The sequence below is a fragment of the Lycorma delicatula genome, chromosome 10 (assembly GCF_047948215.1).
Source record: "Lycorma delicatula isolate Av1 chromosome 10, ASM4794821v1, whole genome shotgun sequence".
Classification (NCBI taxonomy): domain Eukaryota; kingdom Metazoa; phylum Arthropoda; class Insecta; order Hemiptera; family Fulgoridae; genus Lycorma; species Lycorma delicatula.
In genome coordinates this window covers 8561070-8579669 of record NC_134464.1, presented here as the reverse complement: position 1 = coordinate 8579669, position 18600 = coordinate 8561070, and the positions used below count along the sequence as shown (strand labels likewise).

Below are 18600 nucleotides of genomic sequence, written 5' to 3'. Positions count from 1 at the left end.
TACATTTTATTTAACACAATAAATAAATGTATGAGAAAAGGTCTTATGCTTATTTTGCAATTTTTTTAAATAAATTAACTTCTTTAACATCTTCCCATTTATTTATCTAAAAATATTTTAACAATTTTATGGTAATTTTATTTAGCATGGCCCGATGGTATATATAATATAAAAATATAAAAATTATAATTCTGCCCACCAACCAACGTAATTTTTGTGTTCCAGCACCCTCAGAAGTTATTTTTCCATACTCAGGAACATCTGATAAAATTGTATGAAGTGAATCGTTATATACAAATTTATCAGATGTTCCTGACATTGGAAAATAACTTCTGAAGGCACTGAAACATAATAATTAATTGGTTGGTGGGCAGAATTATAATTTGTATATTTTTAGATTTTACAGTACCAGTTTCTTTTTCAATTAATTTTTAAACAATACAGTTTTTTAGATTTTTAAATTTTCATCATTTGACGTCAAATAATTTACTTCAAAATAATTTCTGTAACATGTTTTATGAATTTTTACTTTTTTATTTCTTTAATATATTCATATATTTGCTGTATTTTATATATGTTTATTATTATTTGTTATTTAATTGATTTATCGTTTTAGTTATTAATTTGGATTTCAATTTCTTTTTTGTTATTGTTCTGTGATATTCTGATAAAATGTTTTATCACACATCCCTTAATTTATCCAAACAAATGCTGGGTCATTTCTTTTTTTATTTGTGAGTTATTGGAGTAGTATTTTCAGATTGAACATGTGATGTCCGCCTCTTCCTAATGTGATGTGTATTATTTTATCCTGATGAGAATAAAATATTTATTTGTTTAAATATTTTTATATTTAATAAAGTATTCTTTCCGACTGTAAAAATGTTATACTTTTGTAAATAAGCCTGAAACACTAATTAATTTTTGAAGGATAAAGGTTAATTGAAAAGAGTTTGTTACCCTTCCGAGGATAAAAAATAATTGTTATAATTATTACTTTAATTTGAAAAACAAAAAACAGGATTACGTCTCCCTTGCAAAAGTTCTTTACATCATTTCTATTTAAAGTTGCATTTTCTTTAACTGCAGGCTATTTCTTCACAAAGTGTATCCGATGAAACACCGTATACTTGTACCTCAAGTATCAGCAGATGAATTTCAAGAAAGTTTTCTATTTCTTTAGGTGCAATATTCTCCTCGCCTCTTCGAATTATCATATCCTTAATCCTTCCGATAACCTGACCTTATCAATCTTTGGGAAGTCTAAAAAGACGCTTGAATAAAAGAAAAATGGAAATTTAAAAAAAGTTACGTATAAAAAGTAATATATAAATATTCTTTCTTTTATATTAGCATTACTTTTAAATAGAAAAAACTTGAAAATTAGAAAACTGAATCTGTAATTGATTTTGAGTTTTTTGTTAAAAGTTTTTCTTAAAAAAAAATTGTTTACGAATTAAATATTCAATGAAGAGTAAGGTCATAAAACTATAGGTTACCAATTGTTGATATAAAAATATTCTTTGAGCTGCACTTAAAACTTAATATATGTTATATTATACAGTAAAATAAGAACCGTCAGTTAGTTGGCATACTACTGAAAGAGGTTGCTCCCCCTTTCAAAAATGACTCCTTTATTGTGCTTCTCCACAGATATCCACCCGTTATGGTACATTTTTTGATAGTTACCTGTTCTCAAAGGCATAAAAGTCTACATGCGGGATAAATAAGTTTATTTATAGGAGGCTGATGCTTGCTTAGAAAACAGTGTCCTTCAACAGCTTTCTGTGGATTTTTATGTATGCCGCATCTTCTTAGACTATAACCTGAGGTTGTGCCATGACTTCTACTCAGATACAGCATCCTGTTTCTCGCATTTAGGTTCCCGATCTGTAGAGCAGTGGAATAAATACAAAATCAGGTAATGCTGCTATGAAAAAATAATTAATTTTGATATCCATAAAATTAGAAAAATAACTGTAAGAACTCTGCATAAAATCAGAGATCTCTGAATACAGTTACGCTCACTTACATTTGTAACATAATGCAGAAGAATTACATAATTTCAGCCGTATTCCTGTTCTCAGGCGCAACTTTTATGTCTGTGAGTTTGCCGATATGTAAAATAACTGCATACATTACATTAGCTTACATAAAAGAAAAAAGTACAATAGCTTAATTTTGTCTTTTAATTAAAAAATTTGATTTAAGATGAAATTACTTCGTAATATAATTTTCTTATTCGATTAAATATATCATGTTTCAGGAAATAAATGGATCAGTGCTTTCAAAGTTCCTGCGCAAATTACATCGGAAATGGACTAGCAAAATCCTATTTCTGTCTTTTCCTGGGATCACTTCTTAATTTACAATGTCAACTCGCCGGACCTTATCCAGAAGACGCAGGGAAGTCATTAAAATCAAATAGTATCGCAACAGAATACGACTTCATAGTTGTAGGTGCCGGCACTGCAGGTTCTATAATTGCGAATCGTTTAACGGAAAATCCTGATTGGCAGGTATTGCTGATAGAGGCGGGAAGTGAACCGGAAGCGAACAGCGATGTTCCAGCTTTCGCTTTTGATCCTCCGCAATCGATGAGTACGCTGTACATCGCCGAACGGCAACCGGGCAATTGTGAAGGGTATCCTAACGGACAGTGTATTTGGCGTCAATGTAGATCGCTCGGGGGTTGCAGTTCCCTTAACCTTATGCTTTACGTAAGAGGCGCAAAAAGCGATTACGATAGATGGAAAGGTTACGGCAATCCCGGCTGGGATTACGAAAGCGTATTACCGTACTTTAAAAAATCGGAAAATACAAGTATACCCAATTTAAGGATAGGTAATATTCACGGTACGGACGGTTATTTAATCACATCTGATATTTTCGACCACGCGTACGATAAAGTCGCGGATCTGATTTTCGAAGCCGCGAAAGAAATGGGACAAAATGTAATAGATGATGTAAACGGAGGATTTCCCATGGGTTATTCTAACTGTCAAGGAACAATCGAAAACGGCGTAAGGTGGAGTACAGCTAGAGCGTTTTTATCCCCGATTAGAGATAGAAAGAACTTGCATGTACTACAGAAATCCTTTGCTACGAAACTATTATTTAAAGATACCGCTGTTTCCGGAGTTGAAATAAACCGTGATGGTAAACGATACAATTTTACAGCAAAAAAAGAAGTAGTTGTCTCGTGCGGTTCGATAAATTCTCCACAATTGTTAATGTTATCTGGAATAGGGCCGGAAAATCATTTAAGAGAATTAGGTATAGCGTCGGTTAAAGGTCTTCCTGTTGGAGAAAATCTCCAAGATCACTTAATACTTCCGATATTTGTATCCTTAGGTCCTTTACCTATTGAAAAAACAAACTATTTGGATAACGTGTACGATCTTCTGAGATATAGAAACGGCTCGTTGACAAAAAACGGGATTTTATCGTTGATGGGATTTTTAAACTTAGAAGATACGAATAGTCATTCTCCAAATATGCAATTTCATCACTACGTTTTCCCTCAAAATTCACCCGATGAACTTAAAATAGGCATGAGCTTTTTAAGATATAATACTGCTAAAATCGAATTTATTACAAACATAAATAAAGATCGCGATATAATCGCGATTTTACCGACATTAATAAGGCCTAAATCATTAGGAAAAATTCTTCTGAGCGGTGCTGCAGATCCTTTAGCTAATCCGAAAATCTTCACAAACTATCTTAATGAGAAGGAAGATTTGGAAAGGTTTCTTCGAGGTATAAATTATGTAGAAAAATTCGTAAAGACAAGCGCGATGCAAAAATTAAATGCGAACGTGCTTTATTTTAAATACGATGGATGTACCAGTATCGAAGAAGGAACAAATGCATACTGGGAATGTATACTTAGGCAAGCCGGGACGACTTTATTTCATCCCGTTGGTACGTGCAGAATGGGACCTCCCGACGATGTTCGTTCGGTTGTTGATCCTACTCTTAAAGTTATCGGTATGGATAATCTAAGAGTGGTTGATGCTTCAATTATGCCAGATATAACAAGCGGTAATACATATGCACCTACAATGATGATAGCAGAAAAAGCTTCGGATTTTATAAAAGATTCCTGGAAGAATCTTAAGATGTAGAGTATATGTATATATAATCAAGATAATAATTATAATTTCAGAAGGAACCTTTTATTTTACGGTATTTAGAATATTCTATCTGACGGATTGAAATTGTGATTTTTTTTTAAACATCTGGACTGAACATAAATTTCAATATAATGCTGCTGATATTCTTGGTTATTTTATTATTTTTTGGTTGATATATTATATATTTTATTCTAAATCAATAAACTATAATCAAACTATAATTTTTCATAAGTTGTAATACTGAAAATTTTGCAATTGTTTATTTAACTTACAGAAAGTTTTAAGAAATTTGACTATAAATCTTCTTTATAGCTTTACCTACCTACTAGAAGTAGCAGCACCTGAACTAAATCAGCAGTCACTGTCACTCATCCTTTTGTTTGATATGCAGATCAATATAATGATATAGATAGATACACCTATACAGGTATAGATGAAGAAAAATAACTCAATAAATTATACAATTTCATTTTTTTTATAGAAATATGATGACATTACTTAGTGGTATCTGTACAGTAGAGTGTCTGGATGTTTCTCATGCTGTATAACTGTATTTGAATTGTAAAAATTTATCCCCCAGAAAAATAGAAAGGGTTGAATCCATTTGTAGACTTGGTTGAGTGTAGTGTATATTGTGTATGTGTGTGTGGATGTGTGTGTGTGTGTGGATGTGTGTGTAGAATTATTTTTGTTTGATTATTGCATTTATTTCTCCCGCTGAGTAGAGATAGTCTCATTTTTTTATAGAAGGGCTACATGATCTGCAACCACCCCAGGGAAATAAAATAAATAAAAGTTGAATGAAATTAAAGAATAGAAAAACAGAAGGTAAAATCAAAACAAGAAATTATGTTCTGAATGGAACATAAGCTCACTTGTTGAGCTATACTTATTGCTTGTAGGCCGTCTATATTTTGGTCGATGCTAATGTACAGTTTGTTTTGATGTGTAACCGGTAAGAAAATAACAAATTATAAGGCTTGCGTTAAGGTTGTGATTCCAGTCATATGCTTCTGGTGGTGTGATTGTTGTTATTGAGAGATTCTTGTAATATGTCAGTGGTTTTTTGTGCAGGCTTTGTTTATACTAAGCAAACTGTAAGTGTGAAATATGTACATCATTCATTTTTTTATAAATTATTCTGCGACTTTTATATACAAGCTGTTGTCAATTCTTGCCTTTGAACTAATGATTCTGTCATATGTCTAGTTGCTTGTTCTTTATGTTACAAGGGTTTTTCAGAAAGTCCTCAGCCTGACACAGAAGTAGCGCAAGTATGACCAAATGACTATGATGTTTGTCATGAAGTATAATTCCTTGGATGGCTTCCTTCAAAATTTAGACGTGTGTGTTTAGTTGCTTATTTGTGGCATTCAAGTAAAACAAGCAAGTTTTGTCATGTTCTGAAATTATACGTAAAAATTAAGTTTTAGCTGTTATAAAGTACATTGTTTTATGAGGTCTGTAAATAAAGTAATGAGATCGGTTCAGAAAAACTTTTTATTTACAATTCAATTGTACATGGAATCTATCAGTTTCGAAATAGTTCCCTTGGGAAGCTATGAAACGCTTCAAACAGTTTTCCCATTTTTCATAGCAGTGATGGAACTCAGAAACTTGAATATCCTTCAGATGGTCGGTTACATTTTTTTTTACGTTTTCTACTGTTCCAAAATGGTATCCTTTAGGTATTTTTTTAAAGACGGGAACAGGAAAAATCACGGGGACTCAAGTCAGGTGAATAAGATAGTTGAGGAACTACAGGAATGTTTTTCTTTGCCAAAAACATAGCATCATGAATAAATCAAATCCATGCTAATTTTTTACGATATTCTTGGTAAACATATTCGTAGAATATGTTTACCAAGAAATTCTTGAAAGACTGCGGAAAAGAGTTGCCTGCATGAGATCAGCCATCAAACACCTGGATGCTGCATCATGACAATGCACCTTGTTACACTGCACTCTCAATTAATGGTTTCATAAAAAAAAAAAAAAAACATTACTGTAGTTCCTCAACCACCTTATTCACCTTACTTGAGTCCCTGCGACGTTTTCCTGTTCCTGACTTTAAAAAACACTTCAAAGGTCACCATTTTGGTACAGTAGAAAACATAAAAAAAATTTAACTGACCATCTGAAGGATATTCCGGTTTCTGAGTTCCAACACAGCTATGAAAAGTGGGAAAACCATTTGAAGCATTTTGTAGCTTCCCAAGGGAATTATTTCGAACGTGATAGAATCTGTGTATAATTGGATTGTAAATAAAAAGTTTTCCTGAACCGGTCCCATTACTTTATTTACAGACCACATAAATGGTTTAACCTCGACACATAGCAAAACAAGTTAAATTCCATTTTAAACGATTCTTCCGCTGTGTTTTCGATGGCAAAAAAATGAGTGGCTGAATTTAAGCATGGGCATACAAGATAATGAATGGTCAGAATAGCCAAAGACCTTTGACCGATGTAATCATCACAAAAATCCACAATGCTTGTTAAATGATAGTCAAATGTAGGTATAGTATATGAACTCGCTGACATTACAAACATCGTGATAGGCCTAATTTTACATTTTACAGAATATTTTGAGTATGAAAAAGATTTCTCTCGATGGGGTGCTGTATTTTGTTAACAGTCAATCAAAACACTTTTTTAAATGTGTTCAGGCCTATTTAAATATGATTTAGTTGGTTTCTTCAACATTTTTTACCAGTAGATGAAATATGTATTCACTGTTACAAGCCAGAAACCAAACAGCCAATGGAAACAACTGAAAAGACACCAAAAAAAGTGAAAACAATTTCTACATGCATTTATAGCTAAGTTAAGATGAACATAAATGTTTTTACTATAATATTTTCTAGTCTCTTCTGTCAGTATTACCAACTTAAATGAATCATATCTTTCTCTCTGTCTCTCTCTCTCTCTCTCTATATCTTTTTCTCCATACTTATATATTATGTATTATTAACCTTTGTGATCAGTGATAGCATCTCTGCCTTTCATTGAAACTTCTGGTATCAGATCCCTGTCATATTTGCATTTTTCATGGTTTATAAGATTCAATCAATACTCATCAGGAAAAATTTAGGGTATCTATAATTGGACATAGGTTTGTAATTAATGGAAAGAAAAAATAGATAAATATAGATTCTCCTTCAACTTTTTTTGTTTGCTCATATTACCCTTCCAACTTGATGTCAATTAGTTAAAACCTTCTTCCTTCCACCTTGCTTTCAGTTCCATTAATATATATTTTCATCTTAGCAATTACTCTATCCGATTTCCTTTTCTGTTCCTTAATTAATTTCCATCTCTTCAGTTCCTCATTCTCACTTTTCAATATCTACTTATTTAACACTTTTAATCTTTTATCATTTTTCCTCATAGCCCAAGTTTCTGGTCTTTATTACACTACATTCAAAACGAAGCATTTTGCCAACTTTTTTCTCAGATTTTCATCCAAATGCTAACATAGCAATTCTTCTTTATGGCTAACAGACTTAAGAGTCTGTTTGGCCACTTCTATCAGTATTTTAATTCTTAACTGCAGTATATTGCCGTAAGGATTTGGCAACCCCATTGCCCAGTGTTTAGACACTGCTGATAGCCCGACCGAGTGACTCTCAGGATAAAGATTACCCCCTTACTGAGTGCTAATGGCCAACAGGTGAGCAAGTAGGGGTCAGAGAAACCTATTACCTTTGGGTGAGAAATTGTCCCCAAAAGGCGGAGGTCCCACAGAAGGTGGTCAACAGGATTGGGGTGCAGAAGGCCATAGAAAACCACTGTATTAAAGATCCAGTTGATATTTTTAGACAATCATGACAGCGATCTTCTATATGATCGCCAAGATTCGCTGAAGGATATGGTGCAAGTAAAAGAAGTAATGCAATGCAGATTTTTTACAGTCTTCCTGGCGAGATATTTTAAATGATTCACTTGTTCTATCTTTTGTTGTCTTAATTGTATTCTTGTTCTTGTATTCTTATTTAGCAATACTATGCTTTTAGTTTTCTTTATGTTTATTCTCATCATGTATTCCTCATACGTTTTGTCCAAGCATCCTAGCATATGTATGTATACACACACACACACACACACACACACACACACACACACACACACACACACACACACACACACACACATACATACATACACACACACACATACACACACACACACACACACACATATACAGACATACACACACACATACATACATATATTGCTTATGTGAAATGTATTGAGTTTAAAGGAAGAAGTCTGGGGTCACCTATCTGTGAAGGATTTTGTTACTTTTGTGTATGACCTTTGTCTTCATTTGTTTGCATAAATTCATTATTCACCAGTAATCTCATAGACATTAATTACAGATCTACCAACATTAATAACAATCTCGTTATTCCACTTTAAAAAAAAAAAAAAAAAAAGACTGCATTATACCACAGTTGAATATGATAAACGTACAACAATATACTAAATGAATGGACATGACTAAAATCAAACACATCTTTTAATCACATTCTAAATGTGTATCTGTTTACTAAAAAATATAAATGCTAGCAGTAACATTAGCTCAGCCAGGATAAGAACAAATGCAAACTATTGTGAATATTTTATATTTTTTTACATTTATTTTTTTTACATTTTTTCATTTCATATTTTACTTTTTTTTCACTTATGTGGTCGTAAGAGCAACTAAAAATACTTTAAATAAGTTATTAAAAACAGTCACTGTATTTATTAAATTTGGTTTAGTTTGTTATTTCAAAAGTTTAATTTTAATTAATTTTCATTCTTGACCACTGTGAACAAAAATATAGCAAAAATAAAACAAAATATTATTCGATAGTACAGATGAAATTTGCTTGCTCACAATCTTGCCAGGGCATTGTCCGTCGACCAAATTCAAGTTTCCATAACTGTAGACTCTAGGTTTCCTGTCTTGTGGCTATCAGGTAAAGCCAGGCAACTTCTCTCCAATAACTAGTTGCCGATAATCGACTTTGAATACATTGACACTATTTTTGTATTAAATTTTTAGTAATGTTGGATTTGATTAATAATTTTATACTGTATTTGAAATGCTGATGTGTTTCGTAAAAAAAATTAATAAAATAAGTTCATTTTCTTTTTTTTGTTGCCCGTTGTTTTTAACGGGCATTGTTAATGACAATGTTAGTATACAAATGTATAGTATTTTTGTTTTTACTTTATTTTTAATCTTATCTTACCTTTTTTATGATAATTAATTTGCTATATAAAGCATATGCATGAAAACATAAAATGGAATTTTGTAGCATATTAAAATTGCTCTGCCTTACCAGGATCAAACCCAGAACCTTCCTGATGAAAGGCTGAAACATTACCTATGATATTATCATAGGCGTAAGCATGATATTTATGTTGCTGATAAATATCCTGCCGTGGATGTTTTATTAATAATTAAAATTTTTATTTTAATTAATAAGGAATATTGTTTTGAAACACGTACCAGATTTAATTGTAATGAATTCATAGTATGTTAATTTAAATTGAAGAAAAAGGATTTTTTGAAGAATTATTTTATTCTTTATTTATAATTACATTTTAATTTCAGAATTACACTTTCCTGAATATAATGTAATAATTAATTTTTATTGTATGTTTTAAGGCTTCAAAAATAAAATAGAAGGTTCTCAATTTGACCTCATGATGTTTTTTTTTAAAAAAGCCTTTTCTAAAGCTTTATAGTAATGTGAATTAGATTTAAGCCTTAATTATAATGAAATGGAGCAGTTTTGATGAGTTTTTATTTTGTAATTTTTGCAATGAAATTATATGGAATATTATTTAAACAAAAAATTACAAAGTCTTAAATTTGAAGATAATGTTATTTTTTTGTTGTCATTGTTGCTTAGTACTGAATTATTATTGTGTAATGTTATATATAACCTGATGTCATTATAATTTGAAAATTATTTTCACAAAAATATTCAACAAAATTTATTAGAAAAAGTTAAAAAAATAATACATTTTCTTAAATTGCAGACAGCCTTAGCTCACACTCTGTAATAGTTCTTTTACGTCATTTCTTTCATTCCCCTTTTTTGTCAGAATATAGCTTTACTTTACCAAGGAAGGCATTTCCACCTTTGTTGCATGAAAATGCAAAGAGCTACATTTTCTTAGAAAAAAAACAGCTGTAGTTTTCCATTGCTTTCAGCTGCACAGTACTCGGAAGATTGTTTGATGTTGATATGGCCGTTTTAAGTCTTCCTGACCTACACCCTTAGCGGCTACTAAAAGAGCTGCTACCCTCTTTGAGGAATCATTCCTTAGTCTGGCTCTCAATTGATATCTCTCTTGTGTGGTTGCATCTTTGGTCCAGCTACACTGTATCACTGAGCAATCAAGCCCCCTCACCATCAACAAGGTCTCATGATTCATAGAGGGGGAAATTACATATATAACTTCCAAAATCCTGTGCTTTACAGTTCTCATAACTACATTAGAAGACAAAATAAAAATTTCTTAATCTTAATTTACTGGTATCTCACAAATAAATAATTAATTAACTGCACTGATCATCATGGGAGAATCGTAACATCTCTGACTTTCATCCAGAGATTCCAAAATCAGGGTTCGACTCTCACGTGGCATTTTTTGCAGATTACAAAATTCATTATCATCCACCAGTAGCTGTTATTAATCATTCAGCTGTTGCTGTATGGATGAATAAATAAATAAATGATAAATCATTCAAAGGAAACTCTATAAATTACAACAAAGCATTATTACTTGTAGATGTAATAAAATTTTATTCAAATTTAAGTTTAAAATTTTATTCAAAATACTCTAACATATACAGGTTTCAAGTTTCGATAATTTTGAATTAATTGCCTATAAAAGGTTGAAGTTTGTAAAGGAATATGGAGTGGAAATTTTGTAGCATATCAAAAATGTAATGCTTGAACAGGATTTGAACCGAGTTCCTTCTGGATGAAGGGTAAAATGCTAATATCCTGCTATGGATGTTGACACTGTGCATAACATATCAAATAAATGGTATAATATACAGATGTTTCAGGAGGTGTTAGCAGACTTAAAGAACTGATTAAGGATGTCAAAATTAACAAAAAAGTTCATGTGAACAAATGATTTATCTTGCTTCATTTTCCCTCTGCCAACTGTATTTTTTTTTAATATAAATTAACCATTATTTTTAATTCAATAATTAAGGAAGTGAAAACAGGAAACAAAATTGTCAGACTGCATAACTGTTGTGATCATCAGCCATTACTCAGCTATTTATCAATCATTTTGAAAAACTGTATAATTTTGTTCGCAATAAAAGGTTAACATTTTAACATAATTTTATAAAACTAATACTAATGGAGCAGCTATTAATGATAAAAAATTTTAATGTCTACCATTTTGAAATTTTCAAACGTATTTATTCTGTTTATGTTGTTGGGTAACATGTACTCCAAATTTTATTAAAATATTTCAATTCGTTCTTAAGATAAGTTTTTATTGAAAAATTACATCATGAAAAACAGAGGGGAAATGAAGCGAGCTAAGGCATTTACCCACATGAATGTTTTTATTTGGATTCCAGAATCAGCCCCTCAAATTCGGCACTCCTCCTGGGTCTTCTGTATAATAAATTAATTTATTATTTTTCATAATGTATAAAGATAAGCTATTTTTGTTTCAATGGTATTTGTCTGCTATCATCATAAAAATAATATAAAACCATTTTTCAATAGCTGTTTTAAATAATCAATCAGTTTCTTTTTGCATTTGTGTTTAAAACAAAAGTTATATATTCTTTTATTATTAAAAAGATTAATAACTTACAGATGTGTTGTGTATTACATATATTCTCAGCCTGCAGTTTCTTTTCTACTGCCTTGCATTTTTCTTCACAATTATTTCCTACACTGAATAAATCATTTAAATTGAATGCACCTCTAAAAAAGATTAAACAAATTCTTTTAAATTTAAAATATAATTACAGATTAGTTCATTGGTTTTTATTATTTTTATTAGCTACATTTACTGTCTCATGTAGGTCAGCTATAAAGTATTGAGATAAATAATTTATAAAATAGTTATATATCAAAATGAAAGTCGCTGTACACCGTTTTCCACTGATGACTTCTTAACCTAGAAGATATTTACTAGTTCTGGCAACGAGTGTTGGATTCAGCTTGTCAGAAGGCAAATAATTAGTATTTCATGTTGCTATTAAATTTAGTTGCTGAAACAGTATATTTGTATCCAGTTTAATAAGTAAAAACGTCCTATGTATTTGAAACAAAACTATATGAATTTTAGACTAATTTGAATATTTTAGTTGTTTTAAAAGTTTGTAATAAATTATATTTTGAGATAAAATATTTATTTACTGATGGATTATAAAAAAGACAGATAATACTTTTATTTTAATAAAACCAATCGCCGAAGATAGTGAGAGCAACTATGTGAAGATTGTTGCTAGTGTGAGTAAAAGTATTTTGAAGGTAGATTTATAAATTATTGTATTTATAGAATTTGGTTCAACTTTGTCATTTAAAAAGATTAAATTTTAATTATAAATGCACAGCATTTGGTTAGCTGGCATCTCTCCCGTCACCACCCAGACCAAATGTTCCGTGCCAAAAAACGGCTACTGTGCCTCAAAACAGATTTGCGACCTCGTTAATCCTAATGCTCCTAGTGAGCTCCTATCTTGCGTGAGCGGTTAAGCTGGGTGCCGTATAGCACCCGCTTACGTGTCCCTACCGCTTACTTGTCAAATTAAAACTAGATCGGGGAGGCGCACCCCTTGTTACAAATTAAAACTAAAAATGTTACAAGTTAAAAAGACGGCATTTTAAGCCGCCACGCCTCGGTCGCTGTCAGCCAGCTAGTGCCTGTCCACCATTTAAAGCGCTTGGAGCTTTTACTGGCTGGTGGCCAGCCATTATTTCGGATAAGGACTTCCCACAGCTCCGCTAAAGGAATCAATAAATCCCATTTAAATTTAAAAACTAACGATGACGGTTGAACATCGCAACCTCATTTTTAGACCGATAGTCTCGTCATCAAATTTTTTGAGTACAGCTTTCTGTAACTCTCCTTCCTCGAATATTAAGCATTGAAGGTGAGATCGTTGCTCTTGCGTTTCGTTTGACAAACGTTTGTGTGTAGTGACACGATGAGTACGACTCTCTAGACTTTCATTTCGTAAGAATCGACTGTTGTACGATCTCATTTGCTAGTTAACATTCTCGTTGTTGAGAAGTCTCTACGGAAATATTCATAGCATTTCTTTCTCTACTTTTCCCTTACTGGGAGTTTTCATAATAACATACAATATCCCCTCATTGGGCATAGAATATGCAATCAGGCATATAGAATTAAAGAAAAAAACTTTCATTCTATTTTATGGGTTAGAAACTAATTTCAATAATTTTTTTCACAGAAAATATGTTTAGAACCTTCTCCATAATTCAGCATATAAACGAGTCTATTCCAAAGACCGACAAATTTTTCACATAATTTACCATGTAAATGTTCAACAATATTCATTCTAAAAAAATGTATTTTTTATTTACATTTTATATCAAATATCTGAGAAATGTTAAGAAAGATCCTAAAAAAATTGGAGTAATTCACAGGATAGTTTTGGAAAAATTACGGTGTGTTCGGAAATTATTTTTTATTAAAACAGAAATTTAACTAATACTCGTATTTCAATTATCTCAATAACTGATAAATATACGAAAAACTTGAGGACTGAATGATTTTTTTTATTGAGATGATTAGATTTTTAGAACATTTTCCAAAATCCAGTTTTTTTGCGGCTAAAATGGTAATAGAATGGTGTACTTTGCTCACTTCTACGATTTGGAGCAGTGAATTTAATTTAGGATGTAGAATATAGTTGTGTTTTATAAAGAATGAAATTTTTTAAAGATCATGCTTCATTATCTTTGTGAATACTTTGCAACTTGTTTTATAACTACGTCTATTTTGTCTGTTTAATCTATTTGAAAAGGCCTTTAATTTGGACATATGTTAATAAACCCTTTTAAAAAGAATAAAATAATAAATAATCATTTGCCAGATGAAACTGAGATTCATTAAACATTCGTATAGGTTTTTACCTATACATTAATTGTTCGATTTGGTAAGCGAAATGTAACAATTAAAATTGATAAAATAATTATAACTTATAAAATTATTGTAATGATACATTAAATACCACACTTTATCCCAAGATGTCGTTAATGTAGAATATTTATAAATAATAACCACTAGTGAGCTAATTATCATAAATCAAATTTAGAATCAATAATTTGAGGGAAGAAGTGTTACATTGTAACATATGATATTTAGAAGCTGGGTAGAGGAATTTTATGAATAACACTTTTCATGGTAAGAAACTATTTTATTTTGTAATCTAGCATCTTGTGTTCAGATGACGAAAATATTATAGCTGTTGTATAAGTAATTCATCTGCTTTGTTTTCAACTACCTGTTTTATTCAGTAACAATTTATTATTTTTCAGACTTTGGTGTTTTTTTTAAATTCCCAAGTATTTGTAAATAAGGTATTAAGTATTTAAGGTATTAAATAACATAACCTATAAGAAAATGAAATATTTTTTCTGTTACCAAGTTTTCCATTCTTCGGATTTAATCATTATTATTTGTAAAGCAGCTGTTTTTAATGTTGATTATTTATGATTAATAACCTTTTATAAATATTTAATTTGATTTATTTGCAGTCTTCCTGTTCTCTACCTAACCTATATTTCAATATTTATTAGTTGAACGTTTTAGCGTAACCCTTGAAAGATCAGTAGTAGTAATGAAAAAGGTTAACATAAATAGTTTTAATGTAATTAGTTAACCTTATTAAAATTAAATTGAAACTTTTGTTTGTAAATGTAAGTTTATCTTTTAATTTTTTTGAGATTGAAATGAATTTTTAATTATGGGATTTTTATGATAGCATTTTATGGTAATCAGAGAATTAGTAGATTCTGTTTTCATGGATGCTGATTATGTAAGATTGTAGATTATAATTTTTAAATTAATGACAGTCATTAAAGATGGTCCTTTAATTATTGTATTAAAAGAATCATAGAAGCCAGTTTAAGAATAAAAAAATGTGTTTTGTAAAGCTTTACAGACATGTAAGTTGATGTCTATTGACATGTAAATTGAGGACATGCATTGTTAAGACCATGTAGTGAGTCTTTAGTACATTAATATAATTTGTCCAGAAAGCTGAAATTCTATAAATTTACCCAAAATTAAACAAAGGTTTAAATTATGAAAATAGTAATTAACAACTGCGATTTGCCTCCAATGATTTCTTTGTATTTTACAGTTTATTTTTAGATAAAGTAATTTACATTTGAAAAGATTATGAATAAATCGACCAATATAAGATAAATTTTCTTCTAACATTAACATAAATGTTGACCAAATGTTTTACAAGTTAGTTTTCTAAATATCATTATGGGCAGAAAAGGATTAAACTTAACAAGAATATGAAAAGAGTTAGAGCTATGAATTAAGGTCTTTTGGTTTATTTTCTGCCTCATTTTAGCTTCCAAATTTGTTAGACTTAACTTTGCAAGGTACTTTATCATAATCTGTATATTTTTTGGCAGTCTATTAATTGTGTATGTGGATATATTTTTATCTCATATGTGAAGTCTATTTATTATTAACAAGGTAATTCTAAGCAATTACTGTGATCAAATTCAGTTTTTTTTTCATATTTTAATATACTGTAGGTTGGTATGCTTAGGATCAAAAAAACACAAGATTTAAATGTTGCAGTACTGTAGTCAATTACTGATCAGTTTTGTGAGTTGTGACAACCTGTTCAGATGCCCATTCAGTGGAGAGAGGTCAGGGTTAAGGTTAGAGTTTTATGGAGAGAGGTAGGAGGAAAGTACCAAGATATGGCAATACTAAACACTATCTTGTAGGACAATTGGATAACTTTATATTTAAATGGAAATAGTTCATTAAATATAAATGAAATGGTAGTCTCTCTTCTGTGTGGTGTAGAGACTATACCATACTGAATACATGTAGTGACTATATTGTTACTACTATATGCTATTAGTAATGGGCACAATGGGGAATCACGTTACAAAGAGTGTCAACAGTCATCTTCAGTGCTTGACTCTTGAGTCCGACTCTGGGAATTATTAAGGTTAGTTTACGGTTTATTTTGTATTTCAGATGCGTTATTTATGTTGATGTTTACTTTTTTGTCTTTAACATAATCATATCTCAATATGAAAAGATTTGATTTTGATCTAAGTAATTGCTCAGTATTATCATTAATGGAACATTAATAATGTTTTGTTTTTAAAAATTATTATTCTGTTACAAAATTCACAGTAAATTTTATAAAAAAGTAGATTTAAAATGTATTGTAACTTGTTCATATATGCATGTCATTTTGATCTTTTTCTACTGGAAAACAAAAGAAATATTAGAAAAGATGAATTTTTTAAACCTTAGTATTATTTTTAAACAAAATTTTTATAAAATATTATTTAAATTTAAAAAATGAAACTTTTTAATGTAATTTAAATGCACTTATTGAAATAGATATTTTTAATTTAAAAATTTGTATGAATGTAGAGGTTGCATGTTGCTGCTCACATTTAGTTAGTGGTACTAAAGTAATTTTTTACAAATCACTTACTGCTATTACTTAACTCATAATATTTAATCCATCTCTCATTCAAAAAATGTGAAAGAATAAACTGACTACTGCAGGAGATCACAAGTGGATAGACAACCTCTAATATTATTAATATTTTCGTAATTTTATTTTTATAAAACTCGTCTGTCCTTTAAAATTATTTAATTTGATATCATTGAAGCTCTTCTCTTTCTTCTCTTCCTTTAAATTTAACTAATTTTTTCCCTTCTTTTACTTTTTTACTGTTAATTTTCATTATTATTTTCTACCAGTTTGTTATTTTATAAATTAAAAAAAAAAATATTTTAAAGTTATCTAACCCGCCTGGTTAATCTAGCAGTGAAATTCGTCATTGCAAAATCAACTGATTTTTGAAGTTGAGAATTCTAAGATTCAGGTCCTTGTAAAGGCATTTGCTTTCATTCAGATTAAAAAAATACTGGTGTTCTTTGGTGTTTGGATTTCAATTAACCACATGTCTTGGGAATGTTCAACCATAGTTTGTTAAAGGCTTCTTATTTACTGGTATATTTATACTTACATCTGCAGCTATGTCAGGCCTGGAAAGCCGGTAGTGGTAATTACATTTGCCTATTCACACACACACAGATTGGGCAGTAGTTGGAAAACTGGTTAGAGAAAACATTTGAAAGGCTATTAACTGAAAATTATTTAGAAAATGCCTTGTTCTTCTAATTTTTATTTACAACATTAAAAGTAAATATGGATTGTTGTTGATACTGGATTAAATAAGAATCCTGCAATTATTTTTTTGTATATTTTTGTTTTTTCCCTTTATACATTAAACAAGAGAATATAATGTATTATGTTAATGAGGTTCTACATGACTTTCTGCAAGCCTTGTGTTGCATAGTGTATAATGTAACATTGACGATTTCACTTCCTAAGTACCTGAAAAATGTTTCCATTAATTATTTTCTATACTCAAATTCAGCCTCTTTCAAGATTTCAAGATTTGTGGTTAAATTTGCACCATTTGGTTGTTTTGTATAAAATATTTTTTATGTTGTGTGGTTTGAAAGCTGTACAGGAACAACAACCATTTTAGAAAATTTCCCAATTTTATATTAATGTTTATTAGCATTATTAATCTTTTGTTGTTAGCTGTTTTTCCTCATATATCTAAAAACTCCTGTATTCCAATGCAGAATTTACTGGATTAAATTTGGAAGGTTTATTATATTACTGCTCCCATCAGCATTGCTGTCTAGTGGTGAGAATGTGAATTTTCCACGATTAAAATTACTGCAAATTTATTTCTCTGTAACATTGTTTTTTTGCTGTGAATATTTAACATACTTAAGAAACATTGTTTTTAAAAAGTAAAATGTTTGCTTGTAGAAAAATTAATAGAAATTGTGCACAAATATCCAATTTTATATGATCAATCATATGTATAGACATTTTGAAAAAAGATGTATCCTCTTTACAGTGTCTAATTTTTTATTTAGGAATGCAATCTCATTCAGTGATCTAATTTTTAATTGTTAGATATTTGGAAATTTTCCAGTAATTTCCAGTAAGGTGTCAGTAGTCACCTTACAGTTTTTCAATTTCACTTTTTTTATTTGCCTCATCTAATGAGATTAATAAGAACCATACTTTTTTCCAAAAAAATACATTAAATTATATATATATATATATATAACAAAAATAAAAAATAAAAATGGTAACTCCTGGAAAATCCATTTGTCAATAGAGTAGCAACTATCAAATAACTAA

General features: G+C 30.1%; 2 protein-coding genes across 3 annotated transcripts in view; both read left to right on the top strand.

Annotated features, from left to right (window-relative positions):
- The first annotated feature begins 2273 nt into the window (after positions 1-2273).
- On the top strand, positions 2274-4274 carry LOC142331654 (glucose dehydrogenase [FAD, quinone]-like). Its single transcript, XM_075377676.1, has one exon. It carries the CDS (start codon positions 2274-2276, stop codon positions 4128-4130), a length of 1857 nt encoding a protein of 618 aa, XP_075233791.1. The 3' UTR covers positions 4131-4274.
- A 10046-nt stretch (positions 4275-14320) lies between these two features.
- The window catches only part of Tpt (tRNA 2'-phosphotransferase), a 44260-nt gene continuing 39980 nt past the window's right edge, over positions 14321-18600 (top strand). The window contains exon 1 of one of the 2 annotated variants that reach the window (XM_075376830.1): positions 14321-14555. In XM_075376830.1, coding sequence (XP_075232945.1) covers positions 14553-14555 — 3 coding nt within the window. In that variant the 5' untranslated portion in view covers positions 14321-14552. The remainder of the gene's footprint in view (positions 14556-18600) is intronic. The other variant, XM_075376829.1, reaches the window with a different exon arrangement.

Coding starts and splice junctions, on each gene's coding strand:
- LOC142331654 (XM_075377676.1), top strand. CDS start 2,274: ATGGATCAGTGCTTTCAAAGTTCCTGCGCAAATTACATCGGAAATGGA.